This window comes from Plecotus auritus (genome assembly GCF_963455305.1).
Source record: "Plecotus auritus genome assembly, chromosome: 2".
In the NCBI taxonomy this organism is placed as follows: Eukaryota; Metazoa; Chordata; class Mammalia; order Chiroptera; family Vespertilionidae; genus Plecotus; species Plecotus auritus.
In genome coordinates this window covers 117,914,932-117,933,340 of record NC_137771.1, presented here as the reverse complement: position 1 = coordinate 117,933,340, position 18,409 = coordinate 117,914,932, and the positions used below count along the sequence as shown (strand labels likewise).

The window sequence follows — 18,409 nt, the reverse complement described above, 5'->3', positions numbered from 1 at the left end:
TTTTCTGGAGGTCAGAGATCTCTCCACAATTTGGGTTTTTAAAATGCTCCTTTTCTTCTATCTCTATCAATTCAAAGAGAGAAAAATACTGGTGAGTGCTGGATGCTTTGTCCAAATCCCAGGACTTGTTAAGTAACAATCAGGATATCAGAATGACTAAGTTTTAATTGTGGGTGCCTTTATTTTTCATTCTTATCAAGTCAACCATTTTGTACCCCTTACTTCTCATGACTGTTTAACACTCAATCAGGTGCTTTATTAAAGCCGTCATTCCTAAGAGTTTTGAAGACTTATCAAGCTGCTGCAGCCCTGTATGAAAGTGGCAATGCTTTTTGAACCTGAATCCCTTAAAAAATTTTTTAATATCATATAATACAAAGTTTAAAATACTGCTACACAGTTGTACACAATAGTAATTCCTCTTCACCCTATCCTCTCCTTTAGAAAGTGACACATGATGGCATGGAGTGATGGTATCTTTGGCTATCTGCCAGTTAGAATGTAACTCCTTGAGAGTAGTCTTTGTGTCTTAACTCTTCTCACCTATCTCTCAAAGCTCCAAAATGCTGGGAAATTATTAGATAGGTGCTCCATAAATTAAATGATTGTGATGCAATGCCATGCATAGCTCTACTCTGCTCATAATTTGCATATACTAGTATAGATATGGAAAGTGTGAGAGTAATAATCCTTTGATTTTCTAGTTGCCACTTGAAAAATGTATTCCTGTTTGCAACCCTTTGTTCTTTGATGCTAAGAATACCTGTGAGTTTTTCTGTTTATGGTTGTAAGAATTGCTCTTACATCATAGCTGGTGGCTTATCTGGCTCTGTTATTTTTCAGTATCCACAAAGTAGGCTGCCATTTTAAGCTGGTGTTCTAGTCTGTTCTGTTGGTCTTTGCTTTGCTTTTTGCCCATTCATGTAGCTGGGTATATAATTGGTTTTGAAATCCTGTTGTCCTCCACTTGTATGTATAATGAATTCCTGGCATGTTGCAGCATGATGTTTGGATGCTGGTGATTGGCTGTGTCATTGTACATTTTCTTCAGCCCTCTGACAATGACTAGTGATTGGTGCTGAATGTTCTGTAGGAATGGGACTTGTCTGTTTGATTTTTTAGTCATTAATCCAATTCCATAAAAAAGAGCCTCCAATAAGTTGGCTCTAGAAGTTGTATGTGATGGCTAAAGCATTTTCAAATTTCATGGCAATTGCTAGTTCAAAGTTTATACTTTTAGCTTGGGCAAGGGAAGTGGTTTATAAGGTGTGGCAGGTAGAGTTATTGCAAGAAATCCACACATTTAAAAAGTATAATGGAAGTAAGCAAGTGTTTTTGGTGGTGATGAGTTGTCCATGAAATGCAGTCTTTATGCTAAAAATATTGGCTATTTTTAGAGAGTGATGCAGGCTATACCAAGTCTAGTCTTGTGGCTTCAATCATGTTTACTCTTTTTGGGTAAGTCAGGACACCACTTTCATTAAGACACCATGCCCTGCACTGTGCTAAATATTATGTGGTCTAAGAGGAGATTGGATGTACTGGTATAATTCTTGCTTTTGAGGAATTAAATTTTGTTAAGAAGTTAAGGTTTTATAAGTAATTTCACTGGGAATTTTCCATAAAGTTTGGGCCTAAGAACTGAAACTTGTAAATGGTTTGGAGAAAAAGCAATTTTTACTAAAGTATTTCCACATTAACACCAATGGGATCTAGCTATAAGAGCAAACATGATCTCACTTTCTAGGGTCTGAATTAATGACCTTTGGTGAAAACCAAATGAATGTATTTTCATTGCTTAAAAATAGAAAAGCCTGATTATTTTAGCTGAAAAAAAAAAAAAAAAAAACCAGGAAAAAACAACAACAACTATGCATAGTGGTCAAAATCATGGGCTTTGGTTTTTGTTAAAACCTGGGAATGAATCACAGTTCAAGTATTGCCCAGTCATAGGGTATTCTGAGGATATTTGGTCATGTTTACAGGTACTGTTCTGTAGCTTCTTTTTGCATTTCAATAATATATTATTTTCTGGCTTGTAAGGAATATAAGTCAGTAATATAAAATGCAAATTACTACAAAGTCTAGAAATAGGGAAGAGTAAGAAGTACTGAGACACTAAAATAAAACAATAGAACAGAGCCCTGTAACCTCCTTTCTTAATCCAATATAAATTTCAGTAAACACATTAGGAAGGGGCTGGTGAGAGAGATAGGAAACTGGTTTTATACGATCAAAGTGGCTGAAACTGTTGGTTTCCCCATTTTCTCATCAGGAGCTCAGGAAAAGACTATGCTTGCCCAGGAGACTAGCCTAAGTAAGAAAGAACCCAATTAAAGTTAAATGATTAAAAATAAAAGTATTCCCTCCTGGGTGGTTCAGCTGATTGGAGCATTGTCCTGTACACCAAAAGGTTGTGTGTTCGACTCCAGGCACATACCTAAGATGTGGGTTTGATCTTCAGTAGGGGCACATACAGGAGGAAACTGATTGATATTTCTTTCTCTCCTTTTTCCCCTCTCTAAAAAAAGCAGAATAAAAACACATCCTCTGGTGAGGATTAAAAAAAAAAAAGAAGTATCAACTCTGCCCCAATTAATTCTTATCATTCCTGAGAGTAAAATATTGTGTAGCTGATGGGAACAAGAAGAGGGATGGATTAAATTCTAAATTGTTTTGAATAACTTCTGTTGACCTCACAACCTTGTAAAAAGTTCAGTATAATTTGTTTCTACAAAAATATTATCCTCACCAACCGCAGATTTTATTCTCCAGATTCACATATAATTCAAAATCACCTGTTAAAAGTAAAGGTTAAATTAGCAATTCCAAATGTTCTAATACAAATTTACAAATTCTATACTTTTCTTAAATATTCATAAAAAAATAATTAGGGAAAATGACACAGTAAGTAATAGGAAAACCTTACAAATTGTTGATGCTATTGGGCCATAGATGTAGCGGGTTGCATATTGACTTGATAAAGCATCAGTGCTGATCTTTGCAACTCTGGCCTATAGAGAAAGGGAAGTTAGGAAGTTAGGGTACTATGTAAATGCCATTAATTTACTGGGGATTTAAAAAGTCAATTATACTGGTTATTTTGCATTTGAAGATCAAAATAAAATAAATGGTTAAATGAGAAATGTATTTTCAGTAAGATATATTGTTATTGTGAAGACTTCTAAATGTGGAATCAGTTATCTGCAATAATGTCGTATTTTTTAATAAGATCATATATTTCTATGATACATGATCTGTATATTGCACTGTGTGCCCATCATCCAAAGTCAAATCATCTTTCACCACCATATATTTAGCCCCTTAAAACCTTTACTCTCCCCTACCCCCCTTCCCTTTGGTAACCACCATACTGTTGTCTGTGTCTGAGTTTTAGTTTTATAACCTACATAGGAGTGACATCATATGGTTCTTAGCTTTTTCTGACTGACTTATTTGATTAGCATAATATTTTCAAGGTCCATCCATCCTGTCCCTGGCTTCAGATTTTTGTCTCTTCCAAGACTGTTTCTCTCTTGTCCCTCCTTCCTTTGTCTTTATAGGTTCCACATTGCCATAGGACTTTCTCTGCTTCAGATTTTAACATGCCAAGGGAAGAAAGGTGGTTTACCTCTCTTTAAAATAATTCTGTGAGACCTGGCTAGATTTGCTCAGTGGATAGAGCATCAGCCTGTGGACTAAAGGGTCCTAGGTTTGATTTTGGTCGGGGAGTTCCATCCCCAGTGGGGCGTGCTGGAGGCAGCCAATCTATGATTCTCTCTCATCATTGATGTTTCTATCTCTCTCTCCCTCTCCCTTCCTCTCTGAAATCAATCTCTATTCTTCTCTGAAATCAATAAAAAATGTATTTAAAAAATAATTCTGTGAAATTAGAGTTTTATTTTCAGAGTAGCATTTCATGACCTTTAACACACATTAGTATTTGTGCTATGAGAATGATTTATTGGAAAAAACTTTAGTGGAATATAGTCACTAATATATTTGTATTCTAAGTGAAGAATTTTTTTTAGTCTATATAATTAAGAAATACATTTTTCTTAATTTAGTTGCTATATAAAAACTCTTTATTCAAATAGTTTGGTGTGTATATTTCTATTTTTTTAAATGCATAATGCCATTTTTCTAAAGGCAGATTGAAATTGCATTGGTGTGTCTTTGTGTAGGTTATTAATACTCATGGATTCAGATTTTCACCTATTTGGTTAAAGAAATGAATCTTGGGCCATAGGTTGCTTGTATGTTTTCTTAGTTGTATATGTACAGATGGTTTTAATGATTGGTCCAAATCTCTGCTTCAACTCAAAATTAAATGCTGTTTTGCTGAAACAATTGACTGAAGTCATAATGACAATTGTGGTCGCTTAAAAAATTAAAAATAATTTCTTGAGGTAGTATTTGAACCATAGCTTTTACTCGATGTGTTATATTTGCCAACTAGCAAGGGATCTGGGACACTGGATTTTATCTGCTTTATTTCTTTTCTTCTACAGCAGTTAAAAATATTTATTTATTTATATGGATATTCATTTATTCACATTTCCAATTCCTGTGATTCACTGAAATCCATATGTAGAATTCTTTTTTTTTTTTATGAAAAAATTTCCATAGAATGGGAAAGGATGCTTAGTGGATTCTAGTTCTGAAAAGACTGAGTTCTTAGTGAGGAAGTTTCACAAACATCCTTTGATAGTAATAGTCTTCCTTTGGATAGTAAAAGAATTAATATAATTTCCAAGCTGATCTGGAGAATAAAAATACAACAAATGTTCTTAAATCTGGTGTCTCAGGGATAGGAATAACAGATGTCTTTGCTATTCTATTAGGCGTTTACTGTGTGTGGTTTTTACATTATGATGTATTGTAAATGTTTAACTATCTATGTAGTTATAGAATTCTACCCTGATGGCCCAGATGTTTCTTCCTACTGGTTTTATCTTATAATCATGTTGAAAGATTTTTAACTGTATACTTTTATCACATGAAAAATTAATCTAAGGATTATGATTTTTAACTCCAAGGTAAACTTCATTTGTTCTATTCTTTGGTATTAAAATGTGGAATTCTTTTTATTTAACCCAAGTTGTTAATGAAGAACAGACTGAAAGTCAATGGTGGTGTGAAGACATAAGCCATAGGATTTTTGCTACATACCAGTTCCTCCTGGTTAGGTGGCAATTCTGATGTGTATCCATAGGGAAACAATAACATCTGGGAGTAGGAGTGCATGGTGATGTAGCCCTTGATTAATTTCAGGTGGTTTAGAATGAAATCAGTGACAGCTTTGGTTTCCTTCTCCGACTCTGGGGTGGGACCCGCATAGGTTTCCTTACATGGGTCTTTGGTGGCAGGAAAAGCTGTGGAGGGAGTGGATGGAGGATATCACAGTCTGCTCCCCCTCAGCACAGCCCCACTTCTGATGGGGATTCACAAAGTGCTTTAAGCATGTTAGTCTTCCAGGTTCACAGGGCCCCTCCGTGTTTCTGGTGTTGTAGTCACTGCAGACTAACTTTGTACACACAGCTCAGATTGTAACAGATTTAGCCCAGTGGAATATTATTCTTAGCCTTATTTATTTCTCCTCCTTTTCTCAGTCTCAGGAGTAATACTCCAGAAGCGGTCCAGGGCTGGGGGCCAGATAGAACCTAGTTCCAATTCAACCCCAGCTCTAACTTGCTGGCTACTTTCTTTGAGCCCGAGTTACTTCAACCTGTTTCAGCAGGCAGCCCTCAATCAGGGAAGCTGCTACTATCATATTCATTATGGTAGAATAGAATTAAAAGTTGAGGTGGTATTTTCAACAAAGTTAGGTTATGAAAAAATATTATGAATTGGGGTAGTGGTAATTTCTCTTTGAGTATATATAACGATCAAGTCATATTTGTGTAGCAAGTACAAAGTCATCTGATGTAGCAGGTCTTTGCTTATTATTATTGCATTTCCATGAAACCTTCCACTCTTTCTCTCCAGATGTTTCTTTTCACTGAACATCTGAAGAACTACCTGTATGTTGGTTTTAATCACTGGCATTTCTCAGCTGTTACCAGAACAGGATGAGGAAGCACCTGAGATCTCTCTTCAGAATATCTGAATTTTTGTACCTCTGGATTGTGCTTAATTTCAGCAAGCTAAATATATTAAGTGAGAGATGGTTTGATAAACGATCCCATGCCCCACTTCCTCCCATACAATAAAACATTCATAATACTTCTATTGTAGTGATGATTATCTTTCATTTTCCAGATTAGAAAATTAACACCACAGAGCTAATACATATCTTTACTGAAATAAGTAGGTGGTTTAAGTAAATTCAGTGTATAAACACTCTTTATAGCTCTTTTGCTTGAGATCAAGTCAACTCACAGTTCCACGAGGCATTAAAGTTCCTGTTGAGGTCAGTGCCGATGCATTTAGAGCCTGGGTTCTTGGAACGATTTTTTCTCCACATGCGGTTCTGCAGGATCAAGTGATGGAAGTGTTTACAGCAGATCAGTTTGTGTTTTTCAGGTTTATCATTTCAGATCCTCTCTGCAAGTGTCTACAGCTTTACTGGAAATCTAATTAAACTGAGGCCCTTTATTATAAAGAAAAATATATTGTTTTTGCATAACATAATATTTTCAGAAATATTGCTTTTTATATTAATATTCTAAGTTAGTTTTAAAAACTGTTGATTAGTTCTCAGTATTAGAAAAGATAAATGATGTCCTGAAATTGCCTATACTTTAAATTATAACTTCATTACATCATTCACCATTTATAGATTCAGATATAACACAGGTCAAATTGTGACTGTTGGAGCATACTTTTCAGAAAAGGACTTGAAGAGACAGTATTTGTCTGGAAGTTTGTTATTAATCTTGTTTAGCAACAGCAGGGAAATAAAGGATCCTGTTAAAAGACAGACAGATATCTGTGCCACTTTTTAATTTCTTTTTTGATACAATTATTCCTCCTCAAAATTGTCCCAAGTTGATGGAATACAGTGACTTTTGCTTTGAAGTCAATGTGTTCATAGTATCTTTAAATGACTCGTATTCTTAGCTAAAATATGCTTTTGCCAATATATAACATACATTTTTATAATTACTGCTTTATTTTCTTTTTCCACACTACCAGTTTCAGCAGCAAAAATTTCATATTATTTCTTTTTATTAATTTACTTTTATTGTTGAAAGTATTACAGATGTCCCCCTCCTTGTTTTCCCATTGACCCCTTCCATCCCATACCCTCCCTCCCAGGCCTTCACTACACTATTGTCTGTGTCCAAAATTTTATATTATTTCAAAGACATCTATGTAGCTAGGAAATCTTGCTTGTCTTAGTCTAAAATTGAGATTTTTTTTGTTTTGTTAATTCTCACTGAGGATATTTTTTCCACTGATTTTTGGAAAGAGTGGAAGGGAGTGGGAAGAAGGAAAAGAGAGAGAGACACATTGATTGGTTGCCTCCTGCACAGCCAGGACCTGGGGAGGCAGATGGAACCTGCAACTCAGGTATGTGCCCTTGACTGGGAATCGAATCCGAGACCCTTAGGTGTGTGTGTGTGTGTGCGCGCGCACGCGCGCGTGCACATGCACTCACATTCACCAATGCTCTAACCATTGAGCAACACCAACCAAAGCAGTTACCCAAATCTTAAACTTATTGCATAGCAATTAGTGTGCATTAAAGTCAGTAAATAATATATTATCTAAATGCAAAAGAGAAACTACAGAACAGTACCTGTGTCCATGACCAAATATACCCATCAATGTTGAACACAGGAAGAACATAAAAATTCATTCGGTCCAGGAGTTTGGTCATAATTTTGTTTTTACCATAAGTTTTGGTTGCCTGTGGGATAAGAAAAAACCAAACCTATTCGTGTAAAGTTTAGTTATCATGTGGAAAGCTGTGGTTATAGTAGTAAAACTGCCACTCCTTAAGTTATTTGCCCAAGGTCACATGATTTCAAACATATTTCTCCTAAACTGCAGAAAAATAAATGACCCATATAGATGACAGAGAAAAATGACATTAAATTAATTGAACTGAGCATTCTTTACAGGATCATTTCATTATTGAGACTTGTAGCATTTCAAATGTAGCACACAAGATACATTTCATAGGGAGAATAGAGGCCAAGTGAAAATTAGCACAACTTATTTTAAATGGATTATTTCCCTCACATTCGTTATGTACATATGGATTTAGTTTGTAAACATAAGAATATGTAAATATTGGAGAGGATTCATAAATTAATCATAATAAGATTAAATAAAAAGTGTTCTACTGATAATGCAAGCATTTAGAAATTGACCAACATTTTTCCTCACATCTGACTGAAATTTCTCTAAGTATCTGGACTTTCTATAGCTACCTAAAACCTCTCTCATCCTTCTTGGAAAATCTCTCTGGGTACAGCTATACTGGCACCAGGAGATACCTTATAGTCTTATGATGAGTTTCCTTTATGGGTTCCATAAGGGGAGTTCAGGCCCTCAGCTGGAAGAGCTAAAACAGGGCAGTAATAAATCAGTTCTACTGGCAGATTCATTCCCAGTGAAACTATCCATGCCCAGAAAGCCACTGTCACGTATTGCTTATATAAGCTGTGGAAATGTAGTAGGAGTCAGAATAAAATAGATATAGAGTGAGAGGAATAACAAACTTTTTTAAAAAGTGAGTCATTTTTTTCCTTGGGAAGGGAATTTAAGTATGCAAAGTGCATGTGTGGGCAATGAAACACCTAAACAGAAATTAAAGATCTGTGCTTTGAGCTTACTGAAGAAAGGCCATGTTTGTGGATTGTAATCTGTAATAATAAAAGTGTAATATGCTAATTAGACTGGACAGCCATGGCAGTGGGGCCGAGGCAGAGGCAGTTAGGGGCAATCAGGCAGGCAGGCGAGCAGTTAGGGGTGATCAGGCAGGCAGGCAAGTGGTTAGGGGTGATAAGCAGGAATATAGAGTGGTTAGGGGTGATCAGGCAGACAGGCAGAGTGGTTAGGGGTGATCAGGCAGACAAGGAGGTGAGTGGTTAGGAACCAGCAGTCCCAGATTGCGAGAGGGTGCAGGCTGGACTGAGGGAACCCCTCCCCAATGCACGAATTTTGTGCACCAGGCCTCTAGTATTAAAATAGTTTCAGATTTTCCATACTTAACTATAAGAAAAATTCTCATATTGTAACAAAAGAACTTGCTTTTCATTCTCTGCTGTCAGCTGGAATTTAAGAATTCTGAAGGAAGGTGTCAATTTTATAAAACCAATGCTGAGTAAAATTGGAGCATTTATTTCCTGGCAGCACCAAATATAAGCTTGTCCAGTTCAGTGGAACTGCACTTGTTTGGAAGGGGAGTTGTCACTTAGTGAGGTGCTGAGACTTGACAATCAAGGGAGGGTTATGTGGGTGTTCCATTCACTTACCTGATAGACGAACCACTGGCAGAATGCTGGGGAGATCCATTCTCGTGCGTGTATGCCACAGTCCATAAAAATAGCCTTTCTTCTTCCATCCTTTTTCCCAATCTATTTAAAAATAAAGTCAAGATATTTTGCATGAATTCACAGATTAATCTCTTATTGTCCTGTAGCTCATTCACATTCTCAAAGCAATTCTTTCCCCTGTTCCCCATTGAGAGAGTACCTGTGTAAGCACATATGTTCTCAGGGAGGACCATGGCATATATCCTTACTAGTAAATGTCTATACATAATTCATAATCTATTCTATAGTGTATTTTTCAAAAGTTTTCCCTAGTGTCAGAGTTGCTTTTAGGGTTATTTTTTAAAATCACAATCTATTGTTTTTCTTATTTTACTGCTAATATCCTTTGGTCTGAGACATAGATTATAAAATTGCTTCTGTATCTGTCATTTTCTTTTGTTTTTCTGTCTTTATAACCTGGGGATATTTTGCTTGGAGTGAACAAGATTTTGTGGTTGTGTTTGAAGTGGATGTTTGAAGGGCTGTCATTTTGAAGAGAGGTTAGATTTGTTTTGTGTGGTTGGAGAGAATGGATGGATGGGAGTTTAGGGTAAGGAAGGGCTTCCCCGTTATTAAGGGGATGCGTCAAAATCCAGCAGCAGCTGACTGGAAATAATCAGCTCGGTTATAGAAGGAAATCCCCTTCAGCATGGGGTGGAAATGCCTCACTTACTGTTCTGGGATCCTATGATTCCATGATTCTTAAATTTATCTTTTCTTCATGATATTTTAGTAATTGGTTTCATTGAATTTTAATGGGATGGAAAACTTTTATACACCAGAGACATCATAAACTCTTATAATAAAGATACAGGATAAGTAAGATGTTTGTCTGCATTTATCCACTGCATCTGACAAATGGTTTAATCAGGAACTTTTTTGGTTTCACCTGAAACCAACAGAATGGCTGTCTAGAGCTTAAATGTTCTTAAAAAATAACTTTTTATTGTATCAAAATTAGCTATATGTGGCAAAAAATAACATTAAAATTCATGTTTTTCAACAATAATAAGAATCAGTAGTTCTTGAATTATTTTTACCTTGAGAACATACAGTGGATTATTTTCAACAGTAGTTCCAATTTTAATACGAGAGACCATGTCAGGATGCTTATGCACCATTTTTTCAGTCCATGCAACAATCTTAAGAACAAAAGCAATTTGAGGAATTAGAATAAAAGAAAACTAAGTGACAACAAATGTAGGATAACTTTTTTTTTTTTCTTTTTGGAAGCAGAGGCACTGTACTGTACCTTGTCCCAGGCATTGTATTTTGCATAGCTGTGCCTGCCTGGGATATCTTCTTTAACATCAAACTGTTTCTCAATTGCTTCTTGTAGATCATAAATCAAGATTCTGTTAGACAGAGGAATGATAAAATGTACATTTACTAGGGAAAGAAAAACACATTTATCTTTAATTTGCAGAAATTTTCTCTTCCTTTTTCTTTATCTTAGATCAGGTGATTCTCTTACCATAGCCTTTAGACATGTCATGTGTCTGGCTTCAGATCTTTCCATTTATCTATAGCTGTGCTGTCCAATACAATAGTCTATAGCCACACATAACTATAGAACACTTAAAATGGGCTTGTCCAAACATAGATATTGCTGTACATGTGAAATAGTTCACTACTATGTTATATTCATTACATGTTGAAATACTATTGTGCATATGCTAGATTAAATAAAATGATTTATTAATATTGCTTTTTTAATGTGGCTACTAGAATATTTAAAATGGTGCAGGTGCCTTGCGTTATACTGCTGTTGGTCAGTGCCACTCTATAGTCAATCACAATCTTTCTTCAAAGCACACACATTCACAACATACAACACAGACAAAAGTGGGTATTCTTATGCACAAATCTACTGACTGTCCTGAGAAACTTGAGTAACCATAATAATAAGCATTTACTTAGCTCTTACCATGTGCCAGTCATTGTTCTAAGTAACTTTCATACATTAACTTATTTAATTTCCACATTGAGATTATTATCCTCATTTTACAGATGAGAAAGCTGAAGCATAAAGTGTTTAAATAACTTGCCTATGGTTACAGAGGTAGAAAATGGCTAGGCTGGTTTGGAGAATATGAAAAAAGATGCAGGAAGAATCACTGGAAGGTTAGTGTTGAGGACCAGAAGGTTTACATCTCTATTCTCTTATCTATTTTATCTAATCTTGACTTATATCCACTTATCACCTCATTGAATCATAAGACTTTAATGGCAACCTGAAGGTCATCCATAGTTGTAACTCCAGTTCTGGCTTTCCCCCTGAACCTGCCTCTCCTAAATTCTTCCCCTACCTGTCCTATGACTTGCACATCCAACTGCCTACCTAACATTTTCATCTGGATATCCATTTATTTAGTATGGTCCAGGTACTGCTTTAAACACATTATTTTATTTTATGTTATTTATATCACCACCATTTTATAGATGGGGACATTGTTGTTCAGAAAGTTTAAACACAATTTGTGTGTGGTGGAGTTGGGAATGTGAATGCCAACTTGCCTGACTTAAAGATTTATATTTCAAAAATACCACTGTCATCATATGCACAAATATTTTTGTATATTTTGTCTGTTTAGGAATTTTCTATTTTTGTCTACAGATTTGTTTTCCTACTCTTGTGTAAGCAATAAACCATATTTAATTATAGTTTTAATATTAAATTTTCATAAGTGTCTCATTTTTGTTTCTAATTTTTTTTTACTAATTTCACCTATTTTTAATAAATGTCTTGTCAGAGTCACTTTAGAAATTATTGAAAAAATGGGCTTTTGATTAGAATTGTATTAAATTATGAATAAGTTTGAGAAGAATCTTATCTATAATAATAAAAGCATAATATGCAAATTGACCAAAGGGTCCAACAATGGAACAACCATCAGGACGACCTTCCAGACGAAGCCGGGGCTGTAAGGGCTGAGAGGCAGCCAAGGCAACCAGGGCTGTGAGGCAGCAGCCGAGGCAGCCAGGGCTGCGGGATAGCTGGGGCTGCGAAGACCTACCCTTGCATGAATTTCATGCATTGGGCCTCGAGTAATTAATAATGAAGCATAATATAGGTTTTTTATTTTTCAGTGAAATTTTGTATTTTTTTGTTTATTCATATATTTTTATTAGTCTTGTGAGTGACTCTTTTCCCACTAAATGTAGGAACTGATTGTTATTTATTAAAAAAAAAAAACATATTGCTTTGGTTTTACTTATCTATTAGCCACTGTATTAGTTTAAAAACTATCATTTTAATTTCTGATAAATTTTAGTTATATCTTCAGGGTTTTTGTGTAGTTATGCTGCAAAAAATTATACTTTCTCCTTTATCCCAATATATATTTCTTTTTTTTCTTGCTTTATTGCATTGGCTAAGCTCTCTGAACAAGGGAAATAATAGTGGTGAAAGAAGGTGTTCCATTTTTTGTTTCTGGTTTTAACAAGAAACCTGTCTTTAACTATTACGTATATATAATATTGATTGCTATTTTGAGACTAATATGGCAGTATCTATATAGCCAAATTATTATCGTCCATTGATGTATGGTTGCAATTAAAATTCATTATTAGATTTTGTAATATGTTAAATATTATGTTGCAGCCACAAGAGAATTACTAGCACCTTCACAAAATGTTCATCTTATTTCAGTTGTAAAAAGCTTGTTTAACCAGGAGGAATACATTGGACATAGGGAAAATGACTTGCAGGAAGCAAGTATACCATCACTAGGTGATAGCTGACAGCAAAGAAAGCAAAGTAAAATTACATAGACAGAAGACTTAGAAAACATAGGGGTCAGATGTAAGTCCAAATTACCCAACATATTTTGGGAACTTAGCCCTTGAAAATATCACTCTTGTAGCACAGTATAAATATTTGTGTTGATAATGATAATCTCTCAACCAAAAGTAAACTATATTTAATATCCTCGATTTTGTAGGGTAGTGTGGCTTATAATGGAACTATTTCTGTGAAATATTTAAAATAAAGGATTTTATGAAGTTGTACTTATCTGAACAATTTATTTATTTGGATTATCTCTTTTCTCATTTCATATAAAAAAGCATTATTTGCCCGCAGGCGTGGCTCAGTGGTTGAGCATTGTTGACCTGTGAACCAGGAGGTCATGGTTTGATTCCTGGTCAGGGCTCATGCCTGGGTTGCAGGCTCGATCCCCAGTGTGGGGTGTGCAGGAGGCAGCCGATCAATGATTCTCTCTCATCATTGATGTTTCTATCTCTCCCTCTCCCTCTCCCTCTCTGAAATCAATAAAAAAATATATATTTAAAAAAACATTACTCTGCTTCTGTTGATGAAACACATATGTATTTTTCTCCTATTAGTAATGAGTCCTATGTAGGAAGATGCTGTCTATTTTTGAACATTTATCCTAGTCATTTAGCACAGTATCGTATACTCTTTCACTTCCATAAATTCTATCAAGTAAGGAAGCAGGAATCTAATATGAAGAGGCTTTATGATCAGACATTCTTGTGTTCAATCCCAGTTTGGCTACTTAATACTTATTGTGATCTTGGGCAGGTTAACTATCTCTCTGATTACTTACTTTTACAATGGTACCAAACATACCAAGCAGGATTGTGATGAAGATTAAATTAAGTGAAATATGAGATATACTTGTCATGTCATAGGCATCCAGAGAACTTCAGTATAATAGTGAAGATGAGTCACAAAACTGACAACCACTTCACAGTTTTAACATGTCTTTAAATTAGGCTTTGATGTTATGTACTTGTTTGACTCTGATTTCTTCAATTTCTCATGATAATGAACTGTGACACTGCAGCACCCACTCTACTTTTCAGTTTCTTCATGCTGATTGACTGACTGACCTGAGTTTGGAGGAAGAACATAAATGAGGTATACTCCTAATTAGAGTTTATTTGGCACCTGAGTCCAAATACTGCTCATGAACATTGATTCCTACTAACAGCACTGACAAGCACATTATTATGCACATAATATGTAATTCATTGTTTGCTTGGCTTTTGACTTACAATGAACCTGGGATTTCTGAGAAAAATATTGTGACAATTTCAGAATCAGATGGGGCATACTGCATTAAAACTCACACAAAGCCTGAGAAGGTTGGAAATTACATTTTGGGTGGTCACTACAGACATAATTAATTATTTTAAGCTCTAAAGAGGTCATGTGGCTTTTGCTCTACCTGAATTAATAGAAGTAGAGGAACCAGGCCAAAGAGACATTTTATGTTCCCAAAGGTTGATTTGTAATATAAATCAGTATTAATTAATAACAGGAAGCTCATATCAAAGAATATTTTTAGACTTATACTTATCAATTTAGCTCTTGTGATAACAGCAGCAAAATTGTGTGAGCTAAAATATGACCTTTCCACAAAGGCAGCACCATGAGGACACCAGAACAATGCCAGACTGTTGCTGTTAGGGAATGGAAATTAAGCCCAAGGCTGAAAATTAAGAACTAGGGCCAGATGTTATTTTCATGAGCCCTTCCAATAACCAGCAGCCAGGCTAAGACAAATGAAACCAAATTACTTTCTCTCAAATATTATTTTAGAACTCCAATAATTGCTTAATTTGTTAAAGATATTTCTAAATGTAGGTGAAACGATAAATAATTATCACTGAGGATTTAATGATATGAATGGCTAATGTTTATCCAGTCTTACTTATGTGCCAGGCATTCTGCTCAGTATGGCATTTACATTTAATCTTTCAATCTTTACTTCAGCACTATTAATAGGGTACCATTATCATTCCCAATTTTATACAGGTTAGGTAGATTTCCAAAGTTCTCACAATTGGTAAAATATAGAAGTGGGATTTGAACCTAGAGATCTGACCTCTAGTTGTGAACCATTAATACAACAACACCTTCATTACAAGGAGTAAAATAAATCCCTGGAGAGTGCCATTGAACCTGCAGTTTGCTTAGTCCACTGAGGTTGTGCAAAGTTTGCCCAGTGGCCAGCTCTCCTGGAAACATGTGTCTCAATGTTAGGGAATAAAGGAGAAATTCAGAGAAGAGGCAGGATGAACCCTATCTTGACCATGTCAAGGCACCCTCCTTCTGCTGTTTTTAGAGAGGAACAGAGAAAGAATGATGGAGAACTGTGGGCTAGTGTACAGAAGTCCCCCCTTATCCATAGTTTTGTTCTCCAAGGTTTCAGTTACCTGTGGTCAACTATGGTCCAAAAATATTAAATGTAAAATTCCAGAAATAAACAATTCATATATTTTAAATTGCACAGCGTTCTGAGTACCTTACTTCATTTTATTACATTGGCATAATATCATTTCACATCATCACAAGAAGAATGCTGGATACAGAACATTAAGATATTTTGAGAGAGAGACCACATTCACATAATTCTTTTTATAGTATATTGTTATAACTATTATATTTTATTATTAGTTATTGTTCATCTCTTAAGGTACTTAATTTGTAAACTAAACTTTATCATAGGTATGTATGTATAGGAGAAAACATAGTTCGTGTGTGTGTGCATGTGTGTGTGCACGTGCTCACAATTGTGTAAACACATGTAAGTGGTTTTTCCTCTACTTGATTTAATAGAAGTAAAGGAACCAGGCAAAGAGCGATTTTATCGTCTCAGTAAATTTTCATGAAAGCTCTGTGACATGCCATTTTAAAGATGAAGAAAGTGAGGTGGAGAGAAGTTAAGTAAATTGTTCATGTTAAATACCTAATGCCTGGTGTAAATGGGACTGGACCACACTCTGCTGCTTTCTGCTGTGACCAACATCTCATCAACATTTATAGCAGGTATCAACATAGTACTTGTTTTACTCTTGGGCAAATAATATATAAAAATGTAGAGCAGAAGGAAAATGAATGGGATGAGACATTAGAATGACTTATTGTATTAAAATATTAATTTTGTAGGACCATGTATATACTTGGAATATAAATTTGTGTCTGACTGAACATCTATACTAATAAAAGGGTTATATGCTAATTAGACTGGGTTGATCAGCCATCTTCTGGACGTCTGACTTCCTTCTGGACAAAGCCATGGTGGTGGGGGCTAAGGCAGAGGCAGTTAGGGGTGACCAGGCCAGCAGGGAGGGCAGTTGGTGGCGACCAGGTCGGCAGGGGAGGCATTTTGGGGCAACCAGGCTGGCAGGGGAGGGCAGTTAGGGGTGACCAGGCCGGCAGGGGAAGGCACTTGGGGGCATTAGGCAGGCAGGTGAGTGGTTAGGAGCCAGTAGTCCTGGATTGTGAGAGGGATGTCTGACTGCCCGATCCTAAACTGACAGTCAGACATCCCCCGAGGGGTCCTGTATTGGAGAGGGTGCAGGCTGGGCTGAGGGACACCCCCCGCGCCCCCCCCCCCCCCCCCCCCCCGTGCAAGAATTTCATTCCCTGGGCCTCTAATTATTAGATAATTAGACATTAATGTCAAGTGTTGACTGCTGTGTCAGTTTTGTATAGATCTCTTTTGCAATTCCCCTACATTCTTAAGTGGATCTTAGTAAGATTTTACTTAATTGTATCATTTTATTTTTACTATTATATCAATAGTGTTTTTCTGAATTACCTTTTATCAACAGCTCTTTGTCATCTAATTTTAACTTTTTAAAAATGTATTTTTATTTTTGAAAGTATAACAGATATCCTACTTTTAACTTTTGATAAAAGAAAAGATAATCTAAAATGTCTCTAAAATAAAAATATCTAAAATATTAAAAATATAGTAAAAACACAAGGGTTTTTAACTGCTGAATCCAAATATGGTGTCTGCCCCTTTAAGCTTAGTTGAATGAATGTACTTTGCTTTAGATATTTTTCCACCAGTCTGTTCAGGTTTGTTAGTATGTACATATTATTTGTTGTTTTTAAATTTGGCCTTTTATGATTTTATAAAAGTGTAAATAAAAAGGGAGCAAACATGCTACTTTAAAATCAAATCTGTCTTAGTAATTTAATTTTTCAAAAATTAAAAGAAAATAATGCACAGATGCTTTAAACTAAATAGTGGTTTATATGCACTGTCTAATGAAGGGTGTCCAAGTAAATCATTGTGTCAAACCAGTCTCATAATGTGGTTTTATTCAGACTAGTGCCTGGGTCTAACGAGATGTTTCTGTTCTTAGAACTTTCTTCGCTTACTGACTGGCACCAAGTAACACATATAATTAATATGCAAATAAAATTATCTATATAATTGTTACTTGGAGACAAGATTTTAAATAGTTCTTGTCTGCACGAATCACTTTACATATTTACATTTCTGAGTAAGGTAACTAATTATGTAGCTTTCCTACAACACTTGCTAATTTGGACTAATTTCTAGAAATCATGTCCTAATTAGATAAAACTAAATTTTATAGGTAGTTTAACACTCTGGTTCTTAATGTGGATAGCAAGGATGTATCTTGGCATAAGACAAATTGAAAAAACACACTATTTATGAGGATCTGAATTTAGATAATTAGACTTCTGTTTGAAGTCAGAATTGCATCTGTCTAGAAAGCCTATAGAAGAACAAAGGAGAGAGAGGGCTAATGTGAGCTATTTGATAAAATGGGAGGATATCAGCCACCTGCCCAGGTGTCTTCTATCACAATGATTTATACCACTACCCACACTCGTGGCAAGCAACTAGCTTTTTGTCTACATTACCAAAATATTAAGAAAAGCACACTACTTAATTTTTACCCTGCTGTTCAAACCAAATTATACAAAATTGGCCAGTTAAATAGCTTGGCTGGATACTTTGTAATAATGAGCTGATCATAGGAATCTGAATCAGGTCTATATCAATGAAGCAAAGTGAGGAGTGTAGTAACTGAGGCACAAATTTGAGAAGCTTGGACGTGAAGTGAATCAAGAGACACAGTCACCAACAGTTATATAGGGTAGAAGGGCCGTGTCTTTTAGATGA

The 18,409-nt window shown here is 35.5% G+C and overlaps 1 protein-coding gene across 1 annotated transcript in view; it reads right to left on the bottom strand.

Moving 5' to 3' along the window:
• The window catches only part of CPA3 (carboxypeptidase A3), a 28,968-nt gene that overhangs the window by 6,425 nt on the left and 4,134 nt on the right, over positions 1–18,409 (bottom strand). The window contains exons 4-10 of the mRNA XM_080657008.1: positions 10,741–10,843; positions 10,529–10,630; positions 9,429–9,530; positions 7,745–7,855; positions 6,382–6,472; positions 5,173–5,375; positions 2,930–3,014 (exon numbers count right to left, since the gene is read on the bottom strand). Coding sequence (XP_080513134.1) covers positions 2,930–3,014; positions 5,173–5,375; positions 6,382–6,472; positions 7,745–7,855; positions 9,429–9,530; positions 10,529–10,630; positions 10,741–10,843 — 797 coding nt within the window. The remainder of the gene's footprint in view (positions 1–2,929; positions 3,015–5,172; positions 5,376–6,381; positions 6,473–7,744; positions 7,856–9,428; positions 9,531–10,528; positions 10,631–10,740; positions 10,844–18,409) is intronic.